The sequence below is a fragment of the Rattus rattus genome, chromosome 2, assembly GCF_011064425.1.
Source record: "Rattus rattus isolate New Zealand chromosome 2, Rrattus_CSIRO_v1, whole genome shotgun sequence".
Taxonomy (NCBI): Eukaryota; Metazoa; Chordata; class Mammalia; order Rodentia; family Muridae; genus Rattus; species Rattus rattus.
Genome location: NC_046155.1, coordinates 96,619,388 through 96,647,006, shown reverse-complemented (window position 1 = coordinate 96,647,006; position 27,619 = coordinate 96,619,388). Strand labels below are relative to the sequence as shown.

The window sequence follows — 27,619 nt, the reverse complement described above, 5'->3', positions numbered from 1 at the left end:
CTCTCTTTTCTGTTCTCTGTCTCTCCCTCTTTTTGTCAAACACACCCATTAATGGCTCTAGACCTTTTTTTAAACTTCTTTTTAGTGGGGTGGAGGAGAATTTGAGAGAAAACCCTCATCTGCTCATTCTTACCAACTAATTCTGCTTCCCTCTACACCCACACACACACACACACACACACACACACACACACACACACACACACACACACACACACACACACACACACACTCCGCGACCTCAGATGTTCCCCAACCTAGCGGCCATCTGCTGAGATTACTAGGACACACAACTGAAGGAAGGCAGAGGGGGCAGGGATCCGGGACGCAGGAAGCTGGGAGAGAGGCCTTGTGGAGTGGGAGGGAACCGCACACTTTTTAGACGCTCCCTAGGGTGGAACCCGTGCTCGGCCAGCGGGCGGGGGCAGGGCTGCTAAAACGCCCCCCTAGACTTGCACTTTAACGACGCTCCCTGAGCTTCCTGGCCCGGAGCCGGTGCAGCCACTGGGTGCCGAGCAAGGGGAGCCCGGCGGCGGGCGGGGACGTGGGGCGGGACGTGCGGGCGCCGAGAAAAGCGCCGGCCCACGGGCCAACGCCGGGTCGCCTAGGTGAGCGTGCCGAGGCGACAGCTGCCGACCTGCCAGGTGGGTGCTGTCCCGAAGCGCAGCGAGATCGGCGCCGGTTTGGAGGTTTGGAGCCCGGGACTTCAACCTCACCGCCCCATCCTGTGAGCAGGCCGGTGCGAGGGGCGGGTCCGGGTCCTGCCGAGGCCCCTCAACTTTTCCGGGACACCGAGCCACAGCGGCGCAGGGTCCGGGGAGCAGGGGTGAGGGCTTTCGGAAGACAAAGGCTCTGCTTGGGGGCCGTGGGCGTGGGCCGGCGCCTCCAGGGTCTTTGTAAGAACACGTGCATCTCACCGTAGTGGGTCTTTTGTAGATTTGGGTTCGGAAGCTAGCATCTGCCTGTGCCTTTGTGTGTGCGTGGCTTTGCATGGCTATCTCGCCCCAGTGTCCCCGTTTTGCAGCCTTGCGTTTGGTTGTGGGGACCGGTGGGCGCTCCTAGTGTCCGCATACGTGGTCTAGGCTTGTCGACGTGTCTGGGTTGAGTATCCGTGGGGTATGTGCGTACTGAGAGCCTAAGCTGCCCAGACTCTCTGCTCCCCGGCTGTCCTTCGTTTTCCCCCTACTTGGCTTCAAACTTTTCTCTGGGTTCCTCCGGCAACGCCTGTTGGCAGCCCTTCTGTCTCTCACCTCCGGAGGTCCTTTGAGCCGCGAGGGGACGGGATGGATTCGGTGGGTTGGGGGTGGTCAGCAGTGCCTAGCGACTGGCCCGGGCCAGGACTGGGCGGAGTGTGCAGGACACCCTTACAGGACCCCAGTGGGAGGGGGAGGGGACACCGCTTGTCTGGGCTCTGGCCTGAGGCTGGAGACCCCGGAGTAGCGCACTGCTGGCAGTAGTCTTCTCTGCGCCCCTGGGACAGAGTGTGGATTGAGATATGTCTGCTTGGTGGAGAGACTTGATTGGCTTTGAGTTCCACTCTGCATTTAACCGGACCCCAGTGTGAGGGGACGAACCTTCCGATCCTGTAGGTTAGAAAGGCCACGGTTTGCCTGCATCCGGCCTGCTTGTGGCCCCTGTCCCTGGTTGGGCTGTGATGAGAAGAGGCCTTTCACACACTAGTTTCGAAAGGCACGCCAATGGCCCACGTAGGATATGGGTGTGTGGCTGAAACCCGTTGAGATTCGGTCACTGTTGTGGATGAAGTGAGAAGAACTCTATCCCGCGGGAGCGGAGCGCACAAGTGGTGGTGACCAGCGTGGCGAGCTTAGCTGAAAGCGGCTCCCGCCCACACTTGGCCGGGCCCAGAGGTGACTCAATCTTTGATCCTTTCTTGCTCCATGCTAGCTTTTCGGATAAGTCTAGACTTGCAAAGCCCCCAGAGTGGGAGGGGCTCCATCCTGTCCGAGCTTTTGATCCTGAGTGTCAAAGATAAATCAAACATTTTTTTTCCCAACCCTCCACCCCAATCTTTAACTAAGAACTTTGGTCAGTTATTACCCTTGGGGTGGAGGTGGGGGGACGACAAACTTGGGAAAGGCAACAGAGGGCCACTTTACTTTTCTTTTCTAGTCCTTCCTTATGAAAGAGAGAGTGTGGACGATCTCTGTACTCTCTTGATTCTCCTGATTACCAGAGATAGCTGAGTCTAGAAACAATTGTGTTCCCAGGCATTTATTTGCTCCTAGGAAGGCTGGCGTTCTTGAGTCCACAGGGCTTCCACCTACATTGTTCCACGGACCCGTGTAAAGGCAAAAGCTAGTCTTGCTATCTTTTAAACAATAGACTGGGCAAGAGATTGAATCCACACTAGTTTTCTTTTTAATTGTAACTTCTGGCTCAACGCAGAGACAATGTACTTGATTGGGTTCACCATCCCTTCTCCGGGCTCCGAGCCTGGGTATTGAGAATACTTCCTGAAGACAGCTGGTCCCACCCTGGAAGTCCCCTGCCAACGCAAGTGCTAAGAGAAACAGGTTCCATAGGAGCAGACCTGGCAGAGCAGGTGACTGTACTCAGGGGTTTGGAATTTCCCAAGGGGTTGCAGAGACTGGAAAGGCCTCCCACAGTACAGGCTTCGGGGGGTCTGTGTGCTCTGGAAAGGCAGAGGGTGCAAGGTTGGGTGTTAAGGAGTAGGAGTTACCCAAAGGCTGGGAGGGAAGACAGAGGTGAAACACTGAGCATCAGTTTGATATCTGAGGTTGAGCCCATGTGCAGAAAGCTGCTGGAGACAGCAGAACCATGCGGGGGTGACAGGGCTGATGGTGGTGATGATGGTGGTGGTGGTTGGTCATTCTTTCCTCTGGCCTTTGGATGGTTCTAGAGTCTGGGAGGCCTGTCTGGAGACAGGGTGCTGCATGTCTTCCGATTAGGACATCTGGGAGTTGTGCTCCCTCGTTCCCTAGCCTCCTGCCTCTGTCACCTGGTGTGTGTCATGTCACCTGTCTGATTCCCAGGCTCCTTCCAAGGGAGATTTTGACTCCTGTTTCACCGGTGTGTTATAAATACACTGGTAAATGGCATAAGAAATTATTATTTACACTAATAAATAATGTGGTTTCAGGGTGTCTGCTTACATACACTGTGTGAATGCAAGCGGAGGCAGAAATAGCATGAACCCCAGTCTTAAACCTGGTTTTACCATTTAGCCAAACCCTGAGTTCCAGGAAGCACCCAAGCAGAAGGAGGCCTCTCTGTCCCTGTCATTTTACTCCTCTAGTTTCTGCCCCTGCCATTCGAGTACCCACACTAGAGAGGAACTGGGTACATTCTTAGACAGCCATAGCCCAGTGCTCCTTCGGGAGTTGAAAGCCAGGTTGGTCTGGGAAGGCCTCACAGAACAGGTAGCTTTTGAATCAGACAAGTGGGAATTTGTGGAAGACAAAGGGGGGGCTTTACCATCTTTGTCAAAAGAAATAGCCTGTGCAAAGAAAGAGGTCCCTGGGGAGTGACAGGCATCCGGCCTCAGAGGCTCTCTTTGCGGAATCGGTTTTAGATGGGGCACCATGGTGGGGGCTTGATCTTCAGTTGGAAGCCGTCCTCTGGTGCCCAGCGTGGCACTTGTTTAGAGCTATGACAGTGTGTAGAGGCGGAGGTCAGAGGACTACAGAGTTCTCCTGAGTGTGACCTACTCAGGGTGAGGTGGCTGCCCAGTTTGAGGAAGAGGACAGTGACCTATCTGTCCAGGAGTGACTGCTGATTTGATGCCAGCTTCTCATTTGGCCACAGGTGACATCCACCGTTTCAGCTTCCTCTGGCTTCTGTCGCCTTCCCAGAAACCAGGGGAACTCGGTCAGGACCCTGAATGGGACACTGAGAGAATCCAAGACCTCCAGGGATAACTTCTGGGTTCTCCTCCATCCCGTGTGTCTTAGCATCTCTTTTCTGGCCCTGCTGTCACCCACAGAGGAAAGACTGAACACTCACGCAGACAGTCTGGGGCCAGCTTAGGCTGAGTCCTTGCTTTCTCTAAGGAATCCGTACAGGGTCCTGCTGGGAGCAGCACCAGGCTGCTCTCCATGTTACAAGACCCAGACCGGGGCCTCACAGTCACATGAAATCCTGTAAGGTTGGTACCCAGTCTTCAGATCCTCTTTCTTTTGTCCTATGCAGCCTCTCCCTGTAGTCTCACTGTGCTGCTTCAGATCAGTGGGAACTTGACAATTTCCCCCAAAGATCAACTGGAGGGAGAAAATAGCATTTGGGACCTTGTCTATCACCCTGTGGGTGGCACTCTTTGGGTGGGAGTGTGTTGAAGTTCCAGGCCCCACTCATACCATGCAGGAGGCCAGATGCTGGATTCAGAATACCTGGGTCCTGCCTTTGTCTCGTCAGTGGCCGAGTGACTCTCTGGACAAGTCACTGAACCTCTCCAGACCCTTTAGCCAGCCTTAAGACAGGTGCAATGCCTTCTAACCTCCTGGTTTCACAGGGTGAGCAAACATAATTGCTGAGGATGCATGGGACAGGTTGAAGTGTCCTTTGGTGACACTGTTGCCTTCTATGTGCCTGATACGTCTTTTAGGCATGTTTGTTTGTTTGTTTGCAAACTATATAACCCCAGCTGCCCTGGAACTCACTATGTGAACCAGGCTGGCCCCAAACTCACTGAGATCCTCCCACCACTCGCTCTCAAGTGCTGGGATTAAAGGCATGCGCCAGCGACCCCCAGCCAGCAATACCTGGTATATATTAATAAAGTACCTGATCCAGGGTTAAAGATTAAAAACCCTAACTCCCCCTCTCTGCCCACAAAGGACAGATAGGTAAACAAGTCATTACAGCCTAGCATTACCAACTCTAAGCAGCCATCCGCACTGCCCGTCGAGGCCAATTGTGGGTTAGAAGCTAGAGTGTCTGGGTCTGGTTCCTGGTTCCTCTATTACCCGACCAAATAGCATGCTGATGTTTGCCTGTGCAACAGGGATAATAAGCTGGGATAATAAGGACTAGTGGAGCAGGAAAAAAGCTAGAAAGTTCTATGGGTCAGAAATGCTGTGGCGCTGAACCAGGGGCTTGGCAACCAGGCCCAGGAGGAGCCTGGACTCCAACCTCTAACCCAGCCCCAGAGAGGTGTCCACAGAAGATGCAGGTGGTTGGACGGTCATCGGCAGATACCAACAGTGCGTCCGAGAGGTCAGAGCAAACTATGGTGAACCTGCTGGAGTCTGACTCTGCAGATAGGAATCTGGCTGGGAAGAGATAGGAAGGATAAGTTACCACCTCCAGGAGATTTAGGAAAGCCACCGGGGACTAAGCACTTACTGAGCAGACTGCTCCATCACAACATGGTCCACAGCCCTCACTTCTTGTTCCTGCAGAGAACGCTGAGATTCTAGTGGTAGGGCTGGATTCCCAGCAAGGTCCTTCCTAGCCAGGTCCGTCTGGCAGCCAACCCCTGTGGCTTTCTTATGGGGTCTCTGTTGCTTCCTCCCTGCCACCAGGTCTGACTTTGACCTCAGTCGGGGAAGGATACCTAGGTTAAGAAGGAGGTACTCTGTCCCAAGCTGCTGGCATCTTATGTTGGAAATGTAAATTCTCTCAGTACCCTCTGAAGGAGGCCTATTGGTAGCTTGAGGTGTGAGAGGCCTGGAGGGAGGGGTGGTGGGAACCTGTGGAGACAGAGGGTGCTTTGTTCTACCAGGCAGGGGCAGGCGGGTAGATGTGTGTGATGCAAGGACCATGTGAGGTGGTGGGTCTCAGCTACCAGGCCTTGCTCTGCTGTTGCGTTTCCCTTAATGCCCCTCTGGGCCTCCCGTCACCTCACCGGTCATCTCCAAGGACTCTGCAGCCCAGGAGCCTGGAATTCTCTCTGTTTGTGGACAGTGTGAAAAACAGCTGACTGACTGCAGGAAAGCTGCTACCGGGAAGACAAAGAGGGTCCAGTCCTTAAGGGGATTCAGACAGGGAGGGGAGAAGGGCATCTCCAACTTTCAGAGGCCTTTCTGGAGTAATCGCAGTAGTTTTACAATCCCCCAGGGCAGTGATGTCACCAGCTCTGTCTCATGGCTCAGGGATGCGATGTCGGGAGCCCCTTGGAGCTGTCAGGTTTGTAGCATTGACTTCGTCCATGCTTGGCTTCACGGGCCAGCAGCCTACTTTTCTTTAGAGTCACCGTGGACTTGACATCGTGGGCCCTAAAATAGCTCATGGCTGGCCTCACAGGACCTGCTGTCTACCACACCAGAGCCATGTGAAGTATCTTGCCTTGTGTTCTGTTGATCCTCTGATGTCTTTCATCTGCAGGTCAGGCTTTGTAGAAAAGATCTCTTGACCTAGAGATCTCTCTTCTCCCCAGACATCCTTGATGGCTGCCTATCAGCACGGTCCGTATGTCTGCGCTGCCCGCTTGTCTGCGCTGCCCTTTCTCCCGGGGTAGAGGTCCCTGAATGGAAGCTGAGCAACATTAATACTGTAACACAGATGAGAAACTCAAACTCCTGGACATAAAACTGTGAAAAGTCACAAGAACTTAAGCTTCCTGTGTCTGAGATGTTGCTGTGGGTGGGAAGGGGGGCCCTAACAATCTCACACACTCACACCCACCAAGGCTTAGTCATGTGCTTCGTGCTTAGTATTTGGTTCAGCTTTAAAACTGTAACTCTGGGGTCGGCGCTAAACCCTATATTGTGAAGGTGGGAAACAGAGGCTCCCAGAGGGGTGGGACTTAGCTGGTGGTCACAACAGTCTAGGGCAGAACAGTGACAGAGACCTATGGCTTGACTCTCCCCTGGGACTTGTCCCAACACAGAGTTGCCCCAGTGTTTTCTTATCAGTGTCCTGGAGGGTAGTGAAGCATGATGGGGCACTCTGACATCTATCCTAGAGAGACAGCCCATGCTGTTTATCTGTCAGTGTCCTGGCTACACTGGGCACACCCTCCATAGGGGGACATGTCTAGTCCTTACAGCAGCTCTTCCAAGGTCTGGCCGCTCCATTTCATCTCCCCTGTCGTGCCTTCAGATCCTTTAATGGGGGATGAGACAGTTGGTCTCATTGGGCAAACCTGAGGTCTATAGGAGAGGGGCTTGTGTCACTTCCTGTTTCCCACTAGAGTTCCCCAGGTCCAAGTATGACAGCAGGGGTCCGGGAGACGTTCATGGCACAGAGGAGCAAGGTTCTGGCCGAGTGCATTTACCACCCGCGTTGTCTAGGCGGGCCTCCACTGCACTCCTGTCTCCTTTATCTCCTCGTGAGGACCACTGCCGAGGTCCAGATTCTTCAGGGAAGGCTGTGGGAGGGAGGCTCTTCACAGATGTAGGGTGCAGGGCTTTGTTAACTTGCGTGAGGATGGCAGGACAGACGTTGCCACCCTGTGCAGAGTACAGGGCTGGGGCCCAGAGGAGAGCAACATCTGGGCTGTATTTGCCCCATCGGTTTCATAAGCTAGAGTTCAGGAGAAGCCACTTGGCATTTTGTGAATGCATTGTATAATCACCTCTGGGAGCCAAAGGGTGATTTTGGGGCCCTTTGTGGTGTTTATTTAAACCCCAGGCCGAGTGGGTTGGAGCTGATCAGCTTAGCTAGAGGGTGGGGCAGGGGTGGGGGTAATGAGCTCTGGAAGAGCTCCCTGGGGAACAAAGGGGGCCTGGAGCAACTTAATATTTTCCTCTTAGTGCAAACATTGGAACACTCTGTCCTGCCTTGCTGGGACCAGGATGCACCTGGGCTGGGTTTAATCCTCAAATTGGTCTCTACAAAAGAAAGGAGTGGGCAAGAAGAGCCCTAGGGTTGGGGGTAGGGGAGAATAGCCCAGCCCCACTTCTCCCTGGCCCAGCATGGAGCTGGAGTGCAGATCAAGTGGCTGCCCCTTTAAAGTTTCATGCAGGGCCTGAAATGCTACCCAGCTGCTCCCCACCCCCAGCCTAGAAGGTGGGCAGGTCCTTGCCCCTCCCATTTTACCCCTATTTCTTTCTCTGGAGGCCCATGAGAGGGAAACAGGCCGGAGGACAGGCCACCCAGATGAAGAGCCTTGTGTCTCCTGAGTGGCCACCTAGCAGGGTAGGGGGGCACTTAGTTGTTCTCAGTATATGCTCTCTGGTTCTCTGCAAATACCACCCAGCACGTGAATGCAAGCCTTGAGTGTGCCTGGTTAGGGACCCATGTGACCCTTAGATGTGACAGCATACATGGTGTCAGACATATATAGTGGCTTCTGTTGTAATTTCACAGAAGGAACTGAGGTCAAGGTGAGTGGCTTGAGTTGTAGCATCTGCCTATGAGGAAAACCCTTCCTGGATTCTGCCCTACTTCCCACCAGGCCTGCTGGAGGCAGGAAGAACTGAGCAAGCCTGGGTCTAATTCTGCTCTGTTTTGTGCTAGTTTGATGGTGAGGCACTTGTTCTCTCTGGGCCTCTGTTTCTTTGTCTGTACAATGGGGTAACAAGCCAACCACCTTTCACAGTTAAAAAGAGGGGGATCAGAGAGGTGACCTGGCTGTGATAGCTTATGTTATGTAAGGCACAGGTAAGGATGGCGCATGTCTCGCAAGCATCTTTGGGAGTCTGGACACTGGGCCTCACGTGGAAAGGAAGATGCTACTGTGGAGAACCAGCTAAGGTAGAGGGGGTAAGAGCCGTCAGCCAAGGATCCTGGCTACCCAGTACCACGGTGCTTAGTTGTGTTCATGCCTGTCCCCAACCTTTCAAAGCTCAGGTCTCTCTTAGTGGCTGTGAGGGTTGAGGAGATAATTTTCCGAGGCAGCCAACCCTGCAGCCATGTGACCCTTAGATGTGACAGCATACATGGTGTCAGACATATGTAGTGTCCATGTGGTTTCTTTTCAGCGAAGGCGAATGAAACCCCCAACTCCACACTTGCCCTGTGAAGTCCTCTCTCTAGCATACCTGGGTCTCCGGCAGCCTCTGAGCCTCAGATCAGCAGTTATGGTAAAAACAGCCAAGAGACTGTCTGGTCTAACAGATTTCACAGTAAGATGTCCAGGTCCCTTTACTTCGGTCAGAGCATGCCACTTGCATCTGATGCTCCTAGTGGGAGACCCACCCACCTGGCCCAACCCTTAACCATACAGATGTGGGGACTGAGGGCAAAGAAGATTAGGGACTAGGGGTTACAAGTGTTCGGGGAGGCTAGGGGCTGTGACAAGTTCCAGCAGGGTCCGTATAGGGCAGGATATGAGTGTCTGCATCCACCCCTCACCTGTAGCTTTCTTTCCAGGTGTCACCATGTTGTGCACCCTGTTCCTGCTACTGCTGGCCCTGGGCAGAGTGCAGACAACTCGGCCATGTTTCCCTGGCTGCCAGTGTGAGGAAGAGACGTTTGGCCTCTTTGACAGTTTCAGCCTGATCCGAGTGGACTGCAGCAGCCTGGGCCCCCACATTGTGCCTGTGCCCATCCCTCTGGACACAGCCCACCTGGACCTGTCTTCCAACCGGCTAGAAACCGTGAATGAGTCAGTCCTGGGAGGGCCAGGCTATACCACACTGGCTGGCCTGGATCTCAGTCACAACCTCCTCACCAGCATCACGCCCACTGCCTTCTCCCGCCTTCGCTACCTGGAGTCACTGGACCTCAGTCACAATGGCCTGGCAGCCCTGCCAGCAGAGGTTTTCACCAGCTCCCCCTTGAGTGATATCAACCTGAGCCATAATCGACTACGAGAGGTCTCAATATCTGCCTTCACCACCCACAGCCAGGGCCGGGCACTGCACGTGGACCTATCCCACAATCTTATCCACCGCCTGCTCCCCTATCCAGCCAGGGCCAGCCTGCCTGCACCTACCATTCAGAGCCTGAACCTGTCCTGGAACCGGCTCCGAGCCGTGCCCGATCTCCGAGACCTACCCCTGCGTTACCTGAGCCTGGATGGGAACCCTCTGGCTACCATCAACCCAGGCGCCTTCATGGGGCTGGCGGGCCTCACCCACCTTTCACTGGCAAGCCTACAGGGTATCCTCCAGCTACCACCCCACGGCTTCCGGGAGCTCCCAGGCCTTCAGGTCCTGGACTTGTCTGGTAACCCCAAGCTCAAGTGGGCAGGAGCCGAGGTGTTTTCAGGCCTGGGTTTGTTGCAAGAACTAGACCTGTCGGGCTCCAGCCTGGTGCCCCTGCCTGAGACGCTGCTACATCACCTCCCTGCTTTACAGAGTGTCAGTGTAGGCCAAGATGTGCAGTGCCGGCGTCTGGTACGGGAGGGTGCCTACCACCGCCAACCCGGTTCCAGCCCTAAGGTAGTCCTGCACTGTGGAGACATCCAGGAATCTGCCAGGGGCCCAGACATCTTGTGACGAATGGTGTGGCCTGAGGCCACTTGACAGACTGCTGTCCTGGGCTTGCTCAGGTCCCCACTAATATTTTAATGTGCCAATGCCTGTGGAGTGTCTACAGGCCTAAGTGGCAGCCATCTCAGCGAAGATGTGGGCCAAGGATAGTTTTCATACCTAGGGCCTATACCCAATAACAGAATCTGCCCGCTTGTCTCAGCGGCTCACTTCCCTGAGCTATGAGCAAAGGGCCTTCGATGCCAAACCAGACTTTGGTCCCTTCCTGAGCCCTGCCCCAGTTATCTCTAAGTGCCTTCCCTTTTGCCCGGACTGACCTGACCCATGATGTAAGGACCGTAGGGGAGCACCACCACTGCAAAGGCTGACTAAGGTCTGTTGGGCTAAAGGTCTCTTTGAGCCCAGTGTCTGTAGTCACGCCTTCTTTGCTCTGGGCCCAGGAGGCCTACTTCTTTTTCTCGTGGAATCCTGGAATCTTAAAGATAAAAGAACCTAGAAAGAAAATCAAACCCACTTTCCTTGTGGGGCAGACGGTAATATGGGACTGAGAACAGCAAACCTGGGGTATTGGAGAGGAGCCCAGCCTCCTGTTGAGGTTGAGAGCTCTGTCACCCTCCCTTCCCCTGCTGGGTACCCTGTTAACATTGTCTGTGCTGTTTCCCATTGTGCCCAGCAGTAGCAACAACAAGGTCACAGAGGTGGGGACTCTAGGTCCAGTGGCCAGCTTATGGTGTGAGCGTAGTCAGTCCCCCTTTCAGAGCCTCAGGAAGCTTGGAGCACCTCAGTCTCAAGCCTGTCAGTTCCTTACTCTGGGATGACCCCCAACATCAAGACTGGAAACATACACATTCTCCCCAGGGACACAGTCTTAAGATGCTTTTCTAAGAAGTCAATGCAGTTGTGGCCATGTGGCCCTGAGCTTCAAGGGACTCGTGGGCTTGGTGTCCATGGGCCGGAGCCCAGAGACCCACTTCCCCCTCCAAGGAGTGTGGCAGAAAGGGTCTCCCATGCACATTGTGCTCCCCCCAGGGCCACATCTCAGCTCTCCAGCTCTGGATTCTTTCTTCTGTTTTCATTTTATGAGTCGTTGTCTTTTTTAAAATGAACTGTTTAACCCCCACCTCTGCTGGCCAGGGGATGGAAAGGAAGATAAATGTATTTCTTCGCTTTTGTAAGACTCTGTTCTGGGTGTGGGCTGGGTATCTTGGGAAGAAGCCAGTTGGCTATCAGTGACCATGTGGGCATTGGGGCTGGTCCCTGGGATGCTCAAAAGTCAGTGAGAGCTCTGTCTTCTCATACTAGCCCAGCCCAGCCCACCCTGTGACTGGTCCTTAGTTTAATAAACACATGTAAGAGTTCTTTCCTTCACTGGACTAGCATTTGCTGACAATCATTGGACTGGGATTGGGGTCACAAAGGTAAATCAGACCCCATCTTGGGCAGGTTATTCTCCCTGAGAAGGCCAAAAGCCTTCCAGAATTGGGGGTGTATGACAACATATGGGAGGCAGCCAGTTGGGTGGACCAACCCTCTTCCTATACCCCATCTACTACTTCCTTCACCCCTATCCATGCCACCCCACCTCCACCCGCCATCTGTCCAGCTTTAGAGGTGAACTTGCTAAGGCCTTGCACACCCCTGCCTCAGCTCAGGGTAGAGCCATAGGACTCTGTCCTTGCCTTGCCTGAGCCCCTCAGCTCTTTCTCACCTGGACAACCAGTTCCTAATGTGTCTTAGGAGTTTCCCAGAGTCTTCCTCTAACTCCTGTTGGTCAGCTTTGCCCATCATGGCATTGAGCTCTTGTGGAACAGTCACTCCTGTTTGCACACCTCCAGTGACAGCACCCTTTGGTGACAGCTCACTTCCAGCTTCCTGAAGGCCAGGTTGGCTTGTCTGACTGGGCAGTCTAGAGAGGTATCCAACACCTTCATCGACACCAACAACAGCCTGCTGCTGATACCTGCTCAGCACCAGGCTACGTGCTGAGCTGGGGTCTCTGCCAGGGGGACACAACAGGGTCCCTAGGTAAAGAAAAACTCGGAGCCAGTGAAAACCTAGTGGGGGACTTGTCTCTCTCATGACAAGCAGACCAGAACAAGGAGGTGGCACTCAGGAAGGGTCATGGGTGAAGGGTTGATGGCACAGAATCCAGAACATTCCAACAATGGGCATCTATCCAGGGAGCTGGCATTCTTGTTAATAAGGCCACCATGGGAGATTTATCAACTAGAAACTCTGAGCCCAGGGTACATGATCAATACAGAAAGAGTCAAGCTGGGAGGATCCCGGTCAGTGAGGTGGGGAGTAGGCAGCCCTGTAGATCAGGCAGGATAGGCTTCAAATGGAGGAGTTGGGGAAGTATTATACTCTTACACAATAGGCCTGAGCCCTCCAAAAGCCCTGCTTGTGGAAGGAATTCTGTTGTTTGGAGACAAGATCTCGCTAAGAAGTTCTGTCCACACATAGGAATCTTAAAAACAGGGACAAAGCCTAAGAGTGGAAAAATAGATCTCCGCATTCAGGCTGAAGCGACTGGTGCTGGTGCTCACCAGTGATGCAGGATTCCTGAGGCAGAAGCAGGACCACCATGGCTTACATGAGGGTCCGGGGTTGCAAGGCTGGAGGTGAGCTTGTGTTACATTAGACCCTATCTCAAAATCAGTAACAAAGGTTAAAGAAATGAAACAGGGCTTGAGCTCCTGGAGTGAAAGTGAGGGCACAGACATCAGATTGCAGCCTCATCCTGTGACATGAGATGTTCAGAAACTGCCAACATAGCCCATTGCTTGCCTTAGGCCTAAAGTCTCACGGGAAGTGCTTCTGGAGAGGCATCTGTCCCACAGCGCCACCTGGTGGCCACAGCACATGTTAAATGGACTGGTGGAGGAAGGCTTTAAGTGCTATTCTCAGCTTCTGCTGTCCACATACATTCACAGGGTCTTTCCCTACCCCCAGAGATCCTGGCACTTAGGATGAGTGTGTTAGAGCAAACAGTCTCCAACTTCGTACAAAGATTCTGATTTGGATTCAAAGGGTTCATCACACAGAAAATCCTGAACTCATCACAAACCGATTGTGTCAGTTCCCTGAGCCTGAAAAATGAGGGTGAAGATACCTCTGTCCACAAGAACAGGAAGTGAAGTCAAAGACTATGGCAGTCACAAAATAAGGTGTCCCAGAAGCACCTTTCCTCTCTTCCTTACAATTGTGCCCAGTATTTTGGTCACCATACGCCTTAGAGTTTTACTGCTGTGAACAGACACCTTGACCAAGGCAACTCATAAAAACAACATTTAACTGGGGCTGGCTTACAGGTTCAGAGGTTCAGTCCATTACCATCAAGGTGGGAGCATGGCAGTGTCCAGGCAATCGTGGTACAAGAGGAGATAAGAGCTCTACACCTTCATCTGAAGGACCCTAGGAGAAGACTGGCTTCCAGGTAGCTAAGAGGAGGCTTTCTCAAAGCCCACCCCACAATGACACACTTCCACCAACAAGGCCACACCTACTCCAACAAGGCAACACCTAATAGTGTCACTGCCTGGGCCAAGCATATTCAAACCATCACACCATATAAACGAGGAAATCAGCCTACCTTCATTTACCAGTTACCATCATCATCTTGCCTGTCACTGCTCAGGAGTGAGGCCTCTGAGAATTCAAAAGCAGAAGGGTGCTCAGAAAACGCCAAAAAGCCATTAGATTGAAGCTGTTTTCTGTTGCAAATTGGGGGGATTATGCCACTCCAAGTAGATCCTATCAGGCCATGTTGTATAGACCCTCAAGCAGAAAAAGCTGAGGTCAAAGCGACAGATGTTTTAGATTTTTTTCTCTTGGTCCCTTTTCACAGGTGTGAGCCTCTTGAGGCACAGACCTAGGTCCTACAGCAGGGGGCAGCACTCTGTGCTTCAGACCTGGCTACACAACCTGGGACGCAATGTGCAAGAACTTGAGTCTGCTCTTCAGAAGTGTTTAAAATTTCAGGATGGCAAGAGTAGCCGGAAGGCAAGCACGGGCTCCTTCTAAGGTGCCGCCCTCCATGAAGCCACCATCCTGGGCTCTGGCCATCTCATTAGTAGAGAAAGTTAAGGCTTGCCTAGTGTGGTGAAGACAACAGAACACTCTGCTTCAGAAAGCCCACTGGGATCTTCAGAAACAGGAGTTCCCCTCTTGGTGTAGCCACACTCCAGTCCCCTGCTTCCTCCATACCTCCAGGACCAAGGGGCACTCAGAAAGAGTAGCATCGAGGCAGAAACTCCCATGCAAGTACCATCAGACCAACTCATGAGCCACTTACTTAGACAAGCCCACATGGATGTGAAAGGCAGAGGCGTTGTCCCTGCATGTGAAGTCCACACACACCTAGCTCCTTCCAAAGGTGAGGTCTGTGACAGCAGAGGTCATCGGAGGCTAACCCAGAGGCCAGCCCATGGAGGGTCAGCATTCCTTCTTGGCTAACATTTACCGGGGAGCAAATGTTTATCCTATCAATAATGACTCATGGCTAGTATCCACAAAGGAAAGGTGCCCAACGCCGGTCATGTCGACCGTACACTGCTGCCTGGTGTCCCAGGTAACAATCAATACTGCGCTCTGTGCTCAGCACTTAATGTCCACCCTCAATGCACCTACAGAAACATGGCCCTTGAGCTGAGCCACACACCCCTGTTGGCTTTTCTCTTTTCCTTATCTTACCTTTTGTTTATTTAAGTACTACAGATTGCATTTTGGGGGATTATTGCATTTGCCGAGCTTGGTTGGGATTTCCTCCTGTGTTTGTTCTCTAATTACCGACACTTTGTCATTTTATGTCACACACTCATTGGGCAAACTGGGAAAATCAGTATATGTCATATTGGTGTATGTACATGTTCGTATATCTACTACATATATCATATGTACATATATACTACATACATCACATTCATGTGCACTGATACAGGGAGACACAGAAGAAGAAATATTGGTTGGAGGCCTGAAAGATCAAGCTAAGAATAATTTCTAATTAATTGATTCTTAGTGGCTGGTGATAACTAAGCCGGGGGATGAATGAGGGCTTGACTCTCCTGCTAGGATTAGGGTGGAAAGCCCCCCTTTGAGAAAAGAAAAGCTGGATTTCCTAGTGAAGAGTGACCAATAACTTCACTTGGGGCACCCCAATAACAGTTCCAGAAAGAGGGCATCTGGCCTCAAAATCTGGCACTGCTGAGTCCAGGGGAAATCACTCACCCTCATTTTTAGCCATAGTCTCTTTTTTTAAAAAAAAGGCTATAGTGGCCCCTCCCAGGGAAATCGATGCCAGCAAACATTTGACATGGTGCTTACAGGACAGTTACGTGCTACATTCATGAAATAGCCATCTTTTATTTTGAACCACCCTCTGCCTTGGCCAAATTCACAAGCCTCCCTCTTTCCCCCTCCTCTTCTCTCTCCCCCTCCTTCTCTTCCTCTTTCTCCTCTTCTTCTTGCTTCTTTTCCTTTTTTGTTTTTTCTTGGGAGTGCCAGCTCCCAGCGGGGAGATACCCACAGGAAACAGTATCACACTTAGGGACTTCCCTGGTTGGGCTCGGGGGCTACAACTGACCCATTAGACTTGAGGGAAACCCTGTCCCTTTTCTTTCTGAACAGCCTCATCTTCTGCCCGAAAACCACCATTGCTCTTTGATTTAAGTGATGACAGTTGTCTGAGGCTCCTCCATGATGGGCAAGGACTCAGTATGTCCGGGTGAGCCTACAAGTAGGACATGCACTGTTTCATGGAGCCAAAGAGGCACCTGACCCACTGCCAAGGTGTGTCACCCTAGAAAAGCTTTGTAAGGTGAAGACTAGAACACTAGAGGCAAGATGACAAGGCCCACAAAGAAGATGGCAGGAAGACAGGATCACACCCCTCCCTGTACTGCCCCTGGACTGTCAATGAGATATCCCCATCAGACTAGTGGCCCCAGGAACCCCCGGCTTCCGGTATTCACAGCCTGGCCTTCACACCCCTATGACTTTGATTAGAACAGTGTATTTTTATTTTGTTTCATCTTTTTCAAAAAATTACATTTCTATGTATGTTTATGTTTATATGGATGTACATCAGAGGACAGTTTGCAAGAGTTCATTCTGTTCATCCACTATATGGTTCCTGAGGATAGGCTCGGGCTGCCAACTTTGGCAACAAGCACCTTTACTCTCAGAGCCATCCTGACAGCCCATATTTTATCTTTTGAAACAGGGTCTGACCCTATAACTTACTCATTCTGGCCTGGAGTTCACTTCAGCCTCCTGAGGGCTGCAAGTATATACAGGCAGGCATATGATACCATGCCCAGAACAGAAAGGTTACTTTAAATACAGGATAATGTAGAAGATGGCCCATGTTAAACCTATCTTGTTTTATTTCCTTGTTTATTTTAAATTTTAAATTTTTGTGGTTCAAGGAAATAGAACCCAGAGCATTGCATATGCTAGGCAAACTCTTCACAACGGATATTCATACACACATAGACTTTTCCACCTCAGCTTTTGTAAGACCTAAGTCTTCAAAGGATCTGGCTTGCTGCCTTGGGAACTCTGACTAGCCCTGTACAAAGTTTACTGAGAACATGTGGGAAGCCTCCAAAACTACATGAAGAGAAAGAGAAACTCTCTCCCAGTAAGTTGAAGACCCTAGCTGACTTCCTTCATGCCAATGCCAGCAAAAGCTGACCAGCCAATCAACTGAGCCCTGCCCCGCTGCGGAATCAAAAGCTGATAACACGGCTGTTGTTCTAGGCCGATTCAACTCGTGCTGAATTGGCACAATTCACAGCCCCCACAGGCCCCCAGCCTGCTGCCACATTCCTGCCCTCCTGTTAATGTAGCCATGGGAAAAGGGTGGTTGAAGACTCAAAGAAAATTCTAGATGAAAAAGAAATACTCTTGAAATACTGCTATTTTCAAGAGCCCTACCTGGCTGGTGGTTTAAAGTGTCCCAGGAGCCAATGCGGCCAGAAGCTCACTTCTACTTGTTTGCTTGTATCACAATGCCCCTGTGGGCTCAGCTCTTCCCACCCCAACTCCCAGACAGAGCCCCTGGCCCTTTCCCCTTCCTGGCTCTCCTCTCCCTGCCTGTCCCTGCCAGTCCCCTCTCCCTGCCAGGCTGACCCAAGTCTGCTGTTCTGTTTGGGTGGTTACCTTCCCCTAGAGGCTTTCTCATGCCCAGGGACTTCCTGAGGAGCAAGGAGCAAGTGAGAATAGAGTAGGGGGAGCTTGTGGGAACCTGGCGGCATTCCCAGGGGCCCCAGGCAGAGAGGAAGCTTCTGTTCTTCCCACAGATGTGAGGAAAGTCGCACTTGGCTCAAGCTGTAAATATTCTCTCATCACACAGATACCGGAATTCCCTCAGCTTGTCCCACACTCCAAAAACCATGAGAGTGGCCCATGAGGCTGGAGAAAGGGGTTGTAGACAGACTTGGCAGGGATCTGGGTCCTGAGTATGTTCAGCAGGGGCTCTAGACCGACCTTCCCTTAGCTGATGTGTGAAAGAAGATGGCTACTGGAGGGCCTGGAGTACAGGGAGTGAGTGCCTCGCTGTCTTCATCCCTCAGCTTGATCAGTTCCCATTTCCCCTGCTCCAGCATCCACATCACCCCCTCCTGGAATTCTCTCTGTAGACCAGGCTGGCCTCAAACTCACAGTGATCCACCTGCCCCTGCCTCCCAAGTGCTGGGATTAAAGGTATGCAGTCATTGAGTGGATTTGTCAGATATACTGAGGACAGCAACAGTAACAGATATACTGCTGCTCCCTAAAGCGGTGATTCTCAACCTTTGGGGAATGGCCCATTAGGGGTCAAATGACCCTTTCACAGGGCTCGCCTAAGACCACTCAAAAACATGGATATTCATATTACTATGTATAATAGCAGCAAAATTACAGTAATGAAGTAGCAACAAGATAATTTATGGTTGGGAGTCACCACAACATGAGGAACACTATTAAAGGGTTATAGCATTAGGCAGGTTGAGAGCCATTGCCCTAAAGGGTCCTTAATGCCCAGGCTAGGGCCTGATACATAGGTGTCATACATATCTGGTGAATTAACAAATAAGTCAGTCACTGGCGGTTAGGTCTAGAGTGGTTAAGTAGCTTCCTGGGTAAACTCTTTCAAGTTGTATTTCAAGCTCAGGGCAGAAGGCAGTTTTTGCAGGGCTGGAGAAACGATTCCACAGTTAGGAGTGCTTCCTGCTCTTACAGAGGACCTGAGATTGGTCCCCAGCACCCACGTCAGATGCTGCACGACTGCCTATAACTCCAGCTCCAGGGCATCCTATGTCTTCTTCCGGTCCTCATGGTACTTGCACATGTGCATATATACACATAACACATAAATAAAAAAAAATCTAAACAATGGAAGAAAGAGAGGTCAGAGAGATGGCTCCGTGGTTAAGAGCACTTGTTGCTTTTGCAGAGGACCTGGGATTCATAGGACCTACATGGTGGTTCACAAACGCCCAGAACTCCATTTCCAGTCTATACTGTGCCCTTCTGTCCTTCATGGTCACCAAGCATGCATGTGGTACAGGTACATACATGCAAGCAAGACACACAGAAAATGAATAAATCTTTTTTGAGACAAAGCAGGAATGATATATATTTAAGTTCTTCTAATAAATAATGCAAATCTCTGGTTAAACACACGTAAGCAGCTCCCACATTTAACTGTAACAAAAGTCAGAAAGCTATGCAGTTCTACATTCTATACCTTATTAATACACACATTGTATTAGTTCAAGACATCTAAACCAGGTCTCGTCCCAGTCAGTGGAGAGAGTCTTAGCCTGATTGTAGCATAGCATGTACATCACACTGAGTCTTGAAATCAGTCTGCTGAGGTTAGAGCACAGCTCCAGTTCCTTTCACCTTTCCCATTGTGTTTAAGGGACTCTACCTTCTTTGAATGGAAAAAAAACCAGCCATGTAAAGGTATCCACCCTTCTAGGAACTTTGGTAGCCTGGGCCAGCAGAGCACACGGAAGGGCTTACTGTAAATACATCTGCGTACAGCACAGTTCTGCTGGGATCACACACCTAAGATAAAGTTTCAACCAACACTTTCACACGAGAGAATCCCGCCCTACTCTGCAGTGGCAGTGCTAACATTTCCTTTCCTGCACCACCTATAAGCCCTCTGGGAGACAGCTCAGCTGCTCTAACACTGTAACAGCCTACCATGAACTTTGAGACACGTCTGTCAGTCCTGGAACTTGCTCTGTAGTTGGTTGGCCACAAACTCAAGAGATCCTCCTGCCCCTGCCTCCTGAGACTACCACTCAACAGAGGAGCCACCATTTGAAAGCAAAGGACAGCTCAGAGACCCAACATTAGACATGGAAATGAAACGGAGTACTCACGTCTCAGAAAAGCCTCAAGCTTCCACCAACCGCGGTTCTAACTTCTGAAGGCCTAGGTTACAGGAACTGTCAACTGCAATCCTTAAACATCTAATGTTTTACACAAGGTCTTCTCTTAGACTAAACTACCTGGCTAAATGCAGGTAGGGCAGACATCCTAACTGAACCACAGGACAGTCCAAATGTTTATGAAGGTAGACACGAGGAGAACATAACTGGACAGACCTCAGGTTATAAGCAAAAGCATTTTTAAACTATACTGTGGCACAAGCTCCCTCGTGTTAGCGGCTTTGAGATGCTTGTAAACAAGGGATGATTCACTTGTTTAGATGATCTGAAACACAACTTTATTCTGATTCTAAAGGAAAAGAATGGGGGCGACAGTAACAAACAAGATTTCACCACTGAATATTGGGAGGCCACTGCAGCAGTCTTATCTGTGAAATTCAGAAAGGAAACAACTCTGTTCCAAACAGTTAAATATACAAGTCCAAAAAAACCAAAGGTGTGTAACTGCCACATTCACTCCAAGGCCCATCCATCTCCTTCAGCCTCCCAGTGGCCTGCGCGACCTGCTTAGCTAAGCGAGGTGGCGCACGCACTGCCCTGACACCATGGCACAGTGGCTATAAAACCGGACTTCTGACGCAGGGCTCCAGCTTCACGTTCTCCCAGTCATCGTCCTCCTCCGGGAGCGCAGTCATCTGAGCAACCTCTAAATCACGCTCGTACCGTGCTCACAAAGCTGGGTCCGTGACCACCTCAGGTGGGGCAAGAGCAGGCATGGTAACCAACTCCAAGTTAGGATCTCCAGTGAGCTGTCTGGGAAGCCAGGGGAAAGGCTTTTCAAAGTTGTAGTTACTTTTGGCAGAAACGTCATAGCCCTGAAGATTCTTCTTTTGGTGGAAGACAAAAGGTTTTGCCTTCACTTTCCTGTCTTTAGTATCCACTTTGTTGCCACACAATACAATGGGGATGTTTTCACACACTTGTACCAAATCTCTGTGCTAGTTAGGTACTTTCTTGTAAGTAACTTTAAAAAAATTTATTTACTTTATGCATGAGTACACTGTAGCTGTCTTCAGACACACCAGAAGAGGGCATCGGATCTCATTACAGATGGTTGTGAGCCACCATGTGGTTGCTGGGATTTGAACTCAGGACCTCTGGAAGAGCAGTCAGTGCTCTTAACCGCTGAGCCATCTCTCCAGCCCTCTAAGTAATTCTTGACGTCACGTCAAATGGTACACTGGGCTTGGATGTAGTAGCCATTGCGCAGGCCCCCCGAACTTCTCCTGGATGGCTGCGTCCCACACGTTGAACTTGATATGGAAAACGGGCTGATGCACCTCCATGCCCAAGGGCGGCTGCTTACTTCTCAAACTCGCCTGTCAAGTGGCACTTCACGACCATCGAACGGTGCTGCAGTCGCCCAACAGGATGAGCTTGAACTGGACCTGCGGCTCTCCCTGGGCAGCCATCGAGGCGATCCTGCAGGAGGTTCCAGAAGAGTCTCTGCGCTTGTCCATAAATCTACCTTTTAAAAAAAAAGATCATCTCATACTCACAAAGATAAATAAAAATAAATGAAAGAAACACGTTTTTGAGATTTCGAGTGTTTGTTTCTGTTCCCTGCCAGTGGGAAGCCCTTTTGTGCCCTCTTTTTCTCCAAGGCGTATGCCAGAGCCTCAGGCAGCAAGGTTGCCCCACAGTCTGGAGTTGGCCTAGGGCAGTTGACTCCAATGAACGCCACCTATGGCTTTCTAGCCCCTTGACCTACACCCACCTCTGCCCTCTCTTCTTACTGGTGATGAGTGTGCCCTCAGTGATCCCACCCATGGCCTCATGGGCTCTGAGGGGTCCCTCCCTCAAGCTGTAGGGAAACCTGTTCCTGGGAGACAAGTCCCTCCTATGTCTGTCTTCAGGACCCTTGCCTTCTCCCCCACCCCATCCCCTACACCCACCCCCGCCCTGACAAGATAGGGCTCATCATTTCAGTCCTCTGCTAGGCAAGGGAAGAGCCTCAGGTTAGGCTATCTTTGCTCCTTCTAGGAGGTCTATGCCCCAGCTTGGGTTTGTCAGCAGCGGGGGTGCAAAGGATGATCCCAGAGCACCAGGAAGACCCGGAAACCACCGTATTTTCCCAAGCGCCTCATAGTTTATCTTCTGGATTACATAATTTTTAAACTTTCACACGGGTGGGGGATGGTGTGGGAATGGGTGGGGTTCAGGTCTTAAAACAAGCAGATCCAGATGAGTCTATTGCATAGCTGAGGCCGGAGTTTACAAAAATCTTACACAGCCTTTGAAAGCAGGGCAGGGATGTGTGTTACCAGCTCCCGTCCAACTGCCCTCTGTTCTCTCTCAAAGTGATTTGTGTTGACACAGGAAAGGAAAGGAAAGGAGAGGAGAGGAGAGGAGAGGAGAGGAGAGGAGAGGAGAGGGAAGAGAAGAGAAGAGAAGGGAAGGAAGGAAAAGGGAAGAAAGGAAGGAAAGGAAAGGAAAGGAAAGGAAAGGAAAGGAAAGGAAAGGAAAGGAAAGGAAAGGAAAGGAAAGGAAAAATGAGAGAAGAGTTAGAGAAACCAAGATGATGTAACCAGCAGGCTGGCCAAAAGGACACGCAGGAGGCTAACTCATGAGGGGTAAACCCTTTCTCTAGTGGACCTGTGAGAGATGACAAGAAAAATAAAACTCCAGGTCAAAGGTGACAGGATTCTAAGAGTGACAAATGGATTAAGGAAGGAGGGGAGGGTTGTGGGGAGGGGGGAGGGGGCTCTCAGCTCTCAGTGGGCTTGGACGCCTTCCCCATCTTGCCTTCAAAGCCTTGCATCTGGCAGAGGCCTACAGCTAGTCTTAGGGTACTCGGGGATAGGCTAAACTCAGTCCGTGCCCATAGCATCCCAAGTCTTGAAGAAGCATGAGGTCAGCAATGAAAAGGAGCAAAGTGACTGCGTAGTTGGGTGGGGAACTTCATTCAATTCGGCGGTCTGAGGGGGCGGGACTAAGAGCTTGTCGTGGAGTCAATGCCCGGCAGGTGGCGCTCCTCTTTTCTGCTTTCTTCCTGGACTCCTGCTGATGGAGGTATCAGGTGAGTTGGAGGATGCCCCAAATCCGGAGCTGAGGGCAGATGCAGAAGCACTTATCCGATAAGCAGAGGCTTTCACGGTTACCAGGGACTCCGTTATATTCACATAGTCCCCTTTGCTACAAGAACTTTCTTACTCTCTTCTTCACAGAATCCAAAAATATTAATCCATGTTCTCTAACGGTGTTTTGTTGTGTATGTGTATGTGTGTGTGTTTTGTTGTTGTTGTTTTGTTTGTTTGTTTGTTTTTGTTTGTTTTTAGAGTTTTCTGTGTCCAAGTCCAGGGATGGGTACTGAGGAGAGATCAGTGACTTAAAGTATCTGATGTTCTAGAGGTTAGCATCTGGTGGGGAAGGGACAGCCCATAGTCCATTGCCTGGACATGTAAATAAGACCATAGTAAATACTGCCAGAAAGGTACAGAAGCAATAAACCAGCGTCCATAGGAGTGAATCAGGAGCATTCTTACATCTGAACTGAGGTCTGAATGGAGGGCAGGCAAGACCCACAGGGACACTTCCCAGAGAAGGAAACTCAAATGCCTTACACATGAGTAAGGGGCACAGTGTAAAGCCAACAGAGCAAGAACAGAGGCCTTGGCTGCCCAGGAGGCTCCACTGTGGGGGTGTGCACTCCGCCCCACAGAGAGGAGACAGCTCAGCCATCCGAAGGAGGACTGGATGCCACAGAGATCACTGCGTTATGAGTTCGGAGCTGGCCAGAGGGGCCAGAGAGGAAGTCATTGCCATCAACTGACGATGGCAACTTGGTGGTAAAGGTGTCGATGAGAACGAATGTAAAGGTTTGGACTGTTTTGGAGTTAAACAAAAGACAAACAAAACCAAAAAACAAACAAAGGAACAAACAGCAAAATCCTCATCAACAAAAGGGAGTCTGGAGAATCCAGCCCTGCGATGGCTTCGCTCTTGCTTTATCAGAGGAACAGTCGTAGATAAGAAACAGGAGCAGAGAGAGAAAACAGTTTGGCCAGGTCCCATAACTGATAAGTGATAAAATCTGGGTTTAAAGAGCAAGGCTGTTTGCCACCTGTAGAGGAAGGGGGTTGTTCAAGGACTTGGCTCAAATTAAAGGATGGAAATCAGTCAGTAAGCTGCCCAGGTACTGATACAACCTTAACACCAAACCCAGAGTCTCTTTGCAAAGCGTTACCAAGGTAGCTAGGTACAGCCCTCAGCATAGGGTCAACTGCTCCTTCAACACTGGGAGCATCTTCATAAGGAACATTGGTGAGACCCTGGCACTTCAGTTCTTTTGATTGCCTGTCCTCTGTGTTCCTACACACAGAGCCATTCCCCATCCTGACCCATTAGGGTTGGGTGCTGACAATTAGGAGCACTAAGGAAACAAATGCCATGCGTCCAAAATGCAGGGAGAAACTAAGCGAAAAAAGTAAAAGTCACCCTAGTTAGCAGTGTGCCTGTTACTTCTTTTGCTCTTTCTTTCCCTTCCTCCCTGCTCCCCCTACACCCCTTCCCGCCTTCTCTCTTTTGAAACTGTCTCTGTGTTGTCCTGGTTGGCCTGGAATTCACTACGTAGACCAGCCTGACCTTGAACTCACAGAGATCCAATGTCTATCTTCCGAGAGTTGGGATTAAAAGTGTGGATCGCTATCACTGGCCCTGTTTTGTTTCATTTCTCTCCTTCTTTCCTTTTCTTTTCTTCCTTCCTTCCTGTCTTTCTCTCTTCCTTTTCTATTAATGTGTTAGGTAAGCATACAAGGCAGCGTGTTTGGTCGCAGCGTCTTCATTACATACGTGTCATCACACTTCGCTTTCCTTTCCCCTCCCTCACTGCCCACCCGTGTTCTTCCCCTGCCCTCCAGCTGATTTCCTTCCTTCTCAGAGTCAGTCCCCCTTCTGCTTTCTTAAGACTTCCCATCTCACTTCAGAGCCCTTCCTCTTCTCTCACAACCCTTTTCTAATTTTATGACCTGTAGATATATAGATGTAGTATACGTGTAGTATATAAACACATACACACACACATACACACACTCACACACACATAGACACACTCACACACACACATACACACACATACACATCACTTTAAATCTTATTTCCATTTATAAGAGAAAACATGTGGCATTGACATGTCTACTGCAAAGTATTTGCACTTCTACAGTAGGTTTTGATTTTCCCAAAAGCTTTGTGAAGAAGCAGCATTGTTAGCACTGTTGGCTCCCTTTGGATGAGGTCGCCATGGTCAGAGAGGGGGAGTTAAATTGATTTAGGGCAGTGGTTCTCAACTTCCTAATGCTATGACCCTTTAATATAGTTCCTCATGTTATGGTGACCCCAACCATAAAATCATTTTCATTGCTACTTCATAACTGTAATTTTGCCAGTTTTTAAATGTAAATATCTGTGTTTTCTGACGGTCTTGATGACCCCTGTGAAAGGGTCATGACCCACACACTAAGAGAGAGGAGAGCAGACAGCGGAAGTCTGGTCCCTGAACTTAGCCTGCTGATGTGGTGGGTGGGAAGACTGGGAAGAAGGAAAGAAATGGGGTCTCAGAGGGTTCCTGGGAATCAGGGTTCCCCTGCAGCTGGCTCCGACACTTGTCCCCAGTAACGAAATGCAAGTTCTCACACTGTGGAAGTCCCAGCCGCAGTGTTTTTCCTGGACTCCTAAAGGGAGATGAGAGGAGGCTGTTCCAGATCCAGATAGCGAGAGGACACACAGCACTGCTAAAGGGAAGTTCCCTAACCGGAAACTAAATGGCAGCAGTGCTTCCACTTCCAAAAATGCTTCCCTAGGGCATGAGATGGCTTGGGTGGAGGCACTTGTTGGCAAGCCCGATGACCTGAAGTTGTGGCAGGGAAAAACCAACTCCTGAGAGCTGTGCTCTAATTTCCACACATGTGCACGGTATGCATGGGCTTCCTTTCTCTATCTCCTGCCCCATTTTCAACAAACAAACAAACAAACAAACAAAAAAAATAAACATTCATCTTGAGCGAAACACAGTGCCTGCACCAGTTTACTCAATTACTGGGAAGGATAAGGTGGGCAGTGTTGGAAGCCCAAGTGTTTGAAGCAGTTTATGCGACTTAGTAAGAGCCATCTTTCCACAACAAAAATAAAAACAAAACAAAAACAAACAAACAAAAAAGCACCACTTTTTATGAAACCTTCACAGATGAATAATAAACCTACTCTCAAGAGTATTTGTTTTCATTATTTACAAAAGCATTAGCCATGATCCAAAGACTCATCAGTACATTAAAGTAACGGGAAGAGACTGTCGAGGAGCTGGAAGTGTCGCTGTGGTGCAACAGATCTTCCTCAGCTGAGATTGCTCACAATGTTTCCTCTAAGAATTAAAAAGCCATCATAGGGAGAGCTGAAACCCAGCCCCAAGGAGCGACTTCAGGCCTGAGACCAGAGGTAAGACCAACTTTTCTGCTCCAAGTGACCTGCCTGGTGGACTCAGGACACACAAAGGCAAAATTCCTCTGGGACCAGACACTTCCGGTTTCTAGCTGGTGCCCAAACCTCGATGATCCTGGCCCATAGCTCCCTGCTCCCAAACCCCATGGGAGAGGGAGCTGATCGCCCAGACGTGTGGGCACTCCAGAGACTGTAGGGCAGGAGAGACCGCCAGTACTGCCCACCTTTGCCCACATCCCTGGCCCAAGAGGAAACTGTATAGAGCCTCTGGGAACAGGAAGATAGGGGCACTCAAGATGCAGGAGCCCTGCGGTCCAGACTGCGCCCGGATCTGAAGAGACCCGGTCACACAGCTCCCTGAACCCAAATCCCATGGGAGGGAGAGTTAGACCTTCAGAGGGGCAGACACGCCTGGGAAACCACAGGAAACTACTCTCTGCCCACATTTCTGACTCTAGAGGAAAACACCTAGAGCCATCTGGTCCCCCTGTGGACAGGGACCTAGGAGAAGTAGGGGCAGGCCCTTCTGATTCCCGCCCACAGGGACAGCTGAGAGCCAGTGGACAGGAACGACTACACGCCTGAAAGCAGAACACTCTGTTCCCATAACTGGCTGAAAGAAAACAGAAAAACAGGTCTACAGCACTCCTGACACACAAGCCTATAGGACGATCAAGCCACTGTCAGAAATAGCAGAACAAAGTAACACCAGAGACAACCTGATGGCAAGAGGCAAGCGCAGGAACCCAAGCAACAGAAACCAAGATTACATGGTATCATCAGAGCCCAATTCTCCAACCAAAGCAAACACTGCATTTCCGAACACACCAGAAAAGCAAGATCTAGATTTAAAATCACATTTGATCATGATGATGGAGGACTTCAAGAAAGACATAAAGAACTCCCTTAGAGAAATGCAGGAAAACACGAGTAAACAAGTAGAAGCCTTTAGAGAGGAAACACAAAAATCTGTAAAAGAATTACAGGAAAACACAATTGAATAGGTGAAGGAATTAAAAATGGAAATAGAAACAATATAGAAAGTACAAAGGGAGACAACCCTGGATATAGAAAACCAAAGGAGGAGACCAAGAGCCTTAGATACAAGCATCACCAACCGAATACAAGAGATAGAAGAGAGAATCTCAGGAGCAGAAGAATCCATAGAAATCGTCAACACAACTGTCAAAGATAATGTAAAACGGAAAAAAATACTGGCCCAAAATATCCAGGAAATACAGGACACAATGAGAAGATCAAACCTAAGGATAATAGGTATAGAAGAGAGTGAAGACTCCCAACTCAAAGGACCAGTAAATATCTTCAACAAAATCATAGAAGAAAACTTCACTAACCTAAACAGATGCCCATAGACATACAAGAAGCCTACAGAACTCCAAATAGATTGGACCAGAAAAGAAACTTCTCCGGTAACAT

General features: G+C 50.3%; 1 protein-coding gene and 1 pseudogene across 6 annotated transcripts; one reads left to right on the top strand and one right to left on the bottom strand.

Annotated features, from left to right (window-relative positions):
* The first annotated feature begins 503 nt into the window (after positions 1 to 503).
* Tsku (tsukushi, small leucine rich proteoglycan) lies at positions 504 to 11,671 on the top strand. 6 transcript variants are annotated; one of them, XM_032892990.1, is made up of 3 exons: positions 504 to 644; positions 1,590 to 1,868; positions 9,235 to 11,666. In XM_032892990.1, exon 3 carries the CDS (start codon positions 9,243 to 9,245, stop codon positions 10,302 to 10,304), a length of 1,062 nt encoding a protein of 353 aa, XP_032748881.1. In that variant the 5' UTR covers positions 504 to 644; positions 1,590 to 1,868; positions 9,235 to 9,242; the 3' UTR covers positions 10,305 to 11,666. The 6 variants fall into 6 exon arrangements, with proteins under 6 accessions (XP_032748881.1, XP_032748880.1, XP_032748877.1 ...); XM_032892989.1 differs by having other exon boundaries at positions 504 to 727; XM_032892991.1 differs by lacking the exon at positions 504 to 644 and adding an exon at positions 809 to 826.
* A 9,247-nt stretch (positions 11,672 to 20,918) lies between these two features.
* LOC116893950 lies at positions 20,919 to 21,162 on the bottom strand (annotated as a pseudogene).
* Between the last annotated feature and the right edge of the window lie 6,457 nt (positions 21,163 to 27,619).

Bases quoted from the DNA above. Each gene is read 5' to 3' on its own strand.
- Tsku (XM_032892986.1), top strand. From the start codon at position 9,243: ATGTTGTGCACCCTGTTCCTGCTACTGCTGGCCCTGGGCAGAGTGCAG.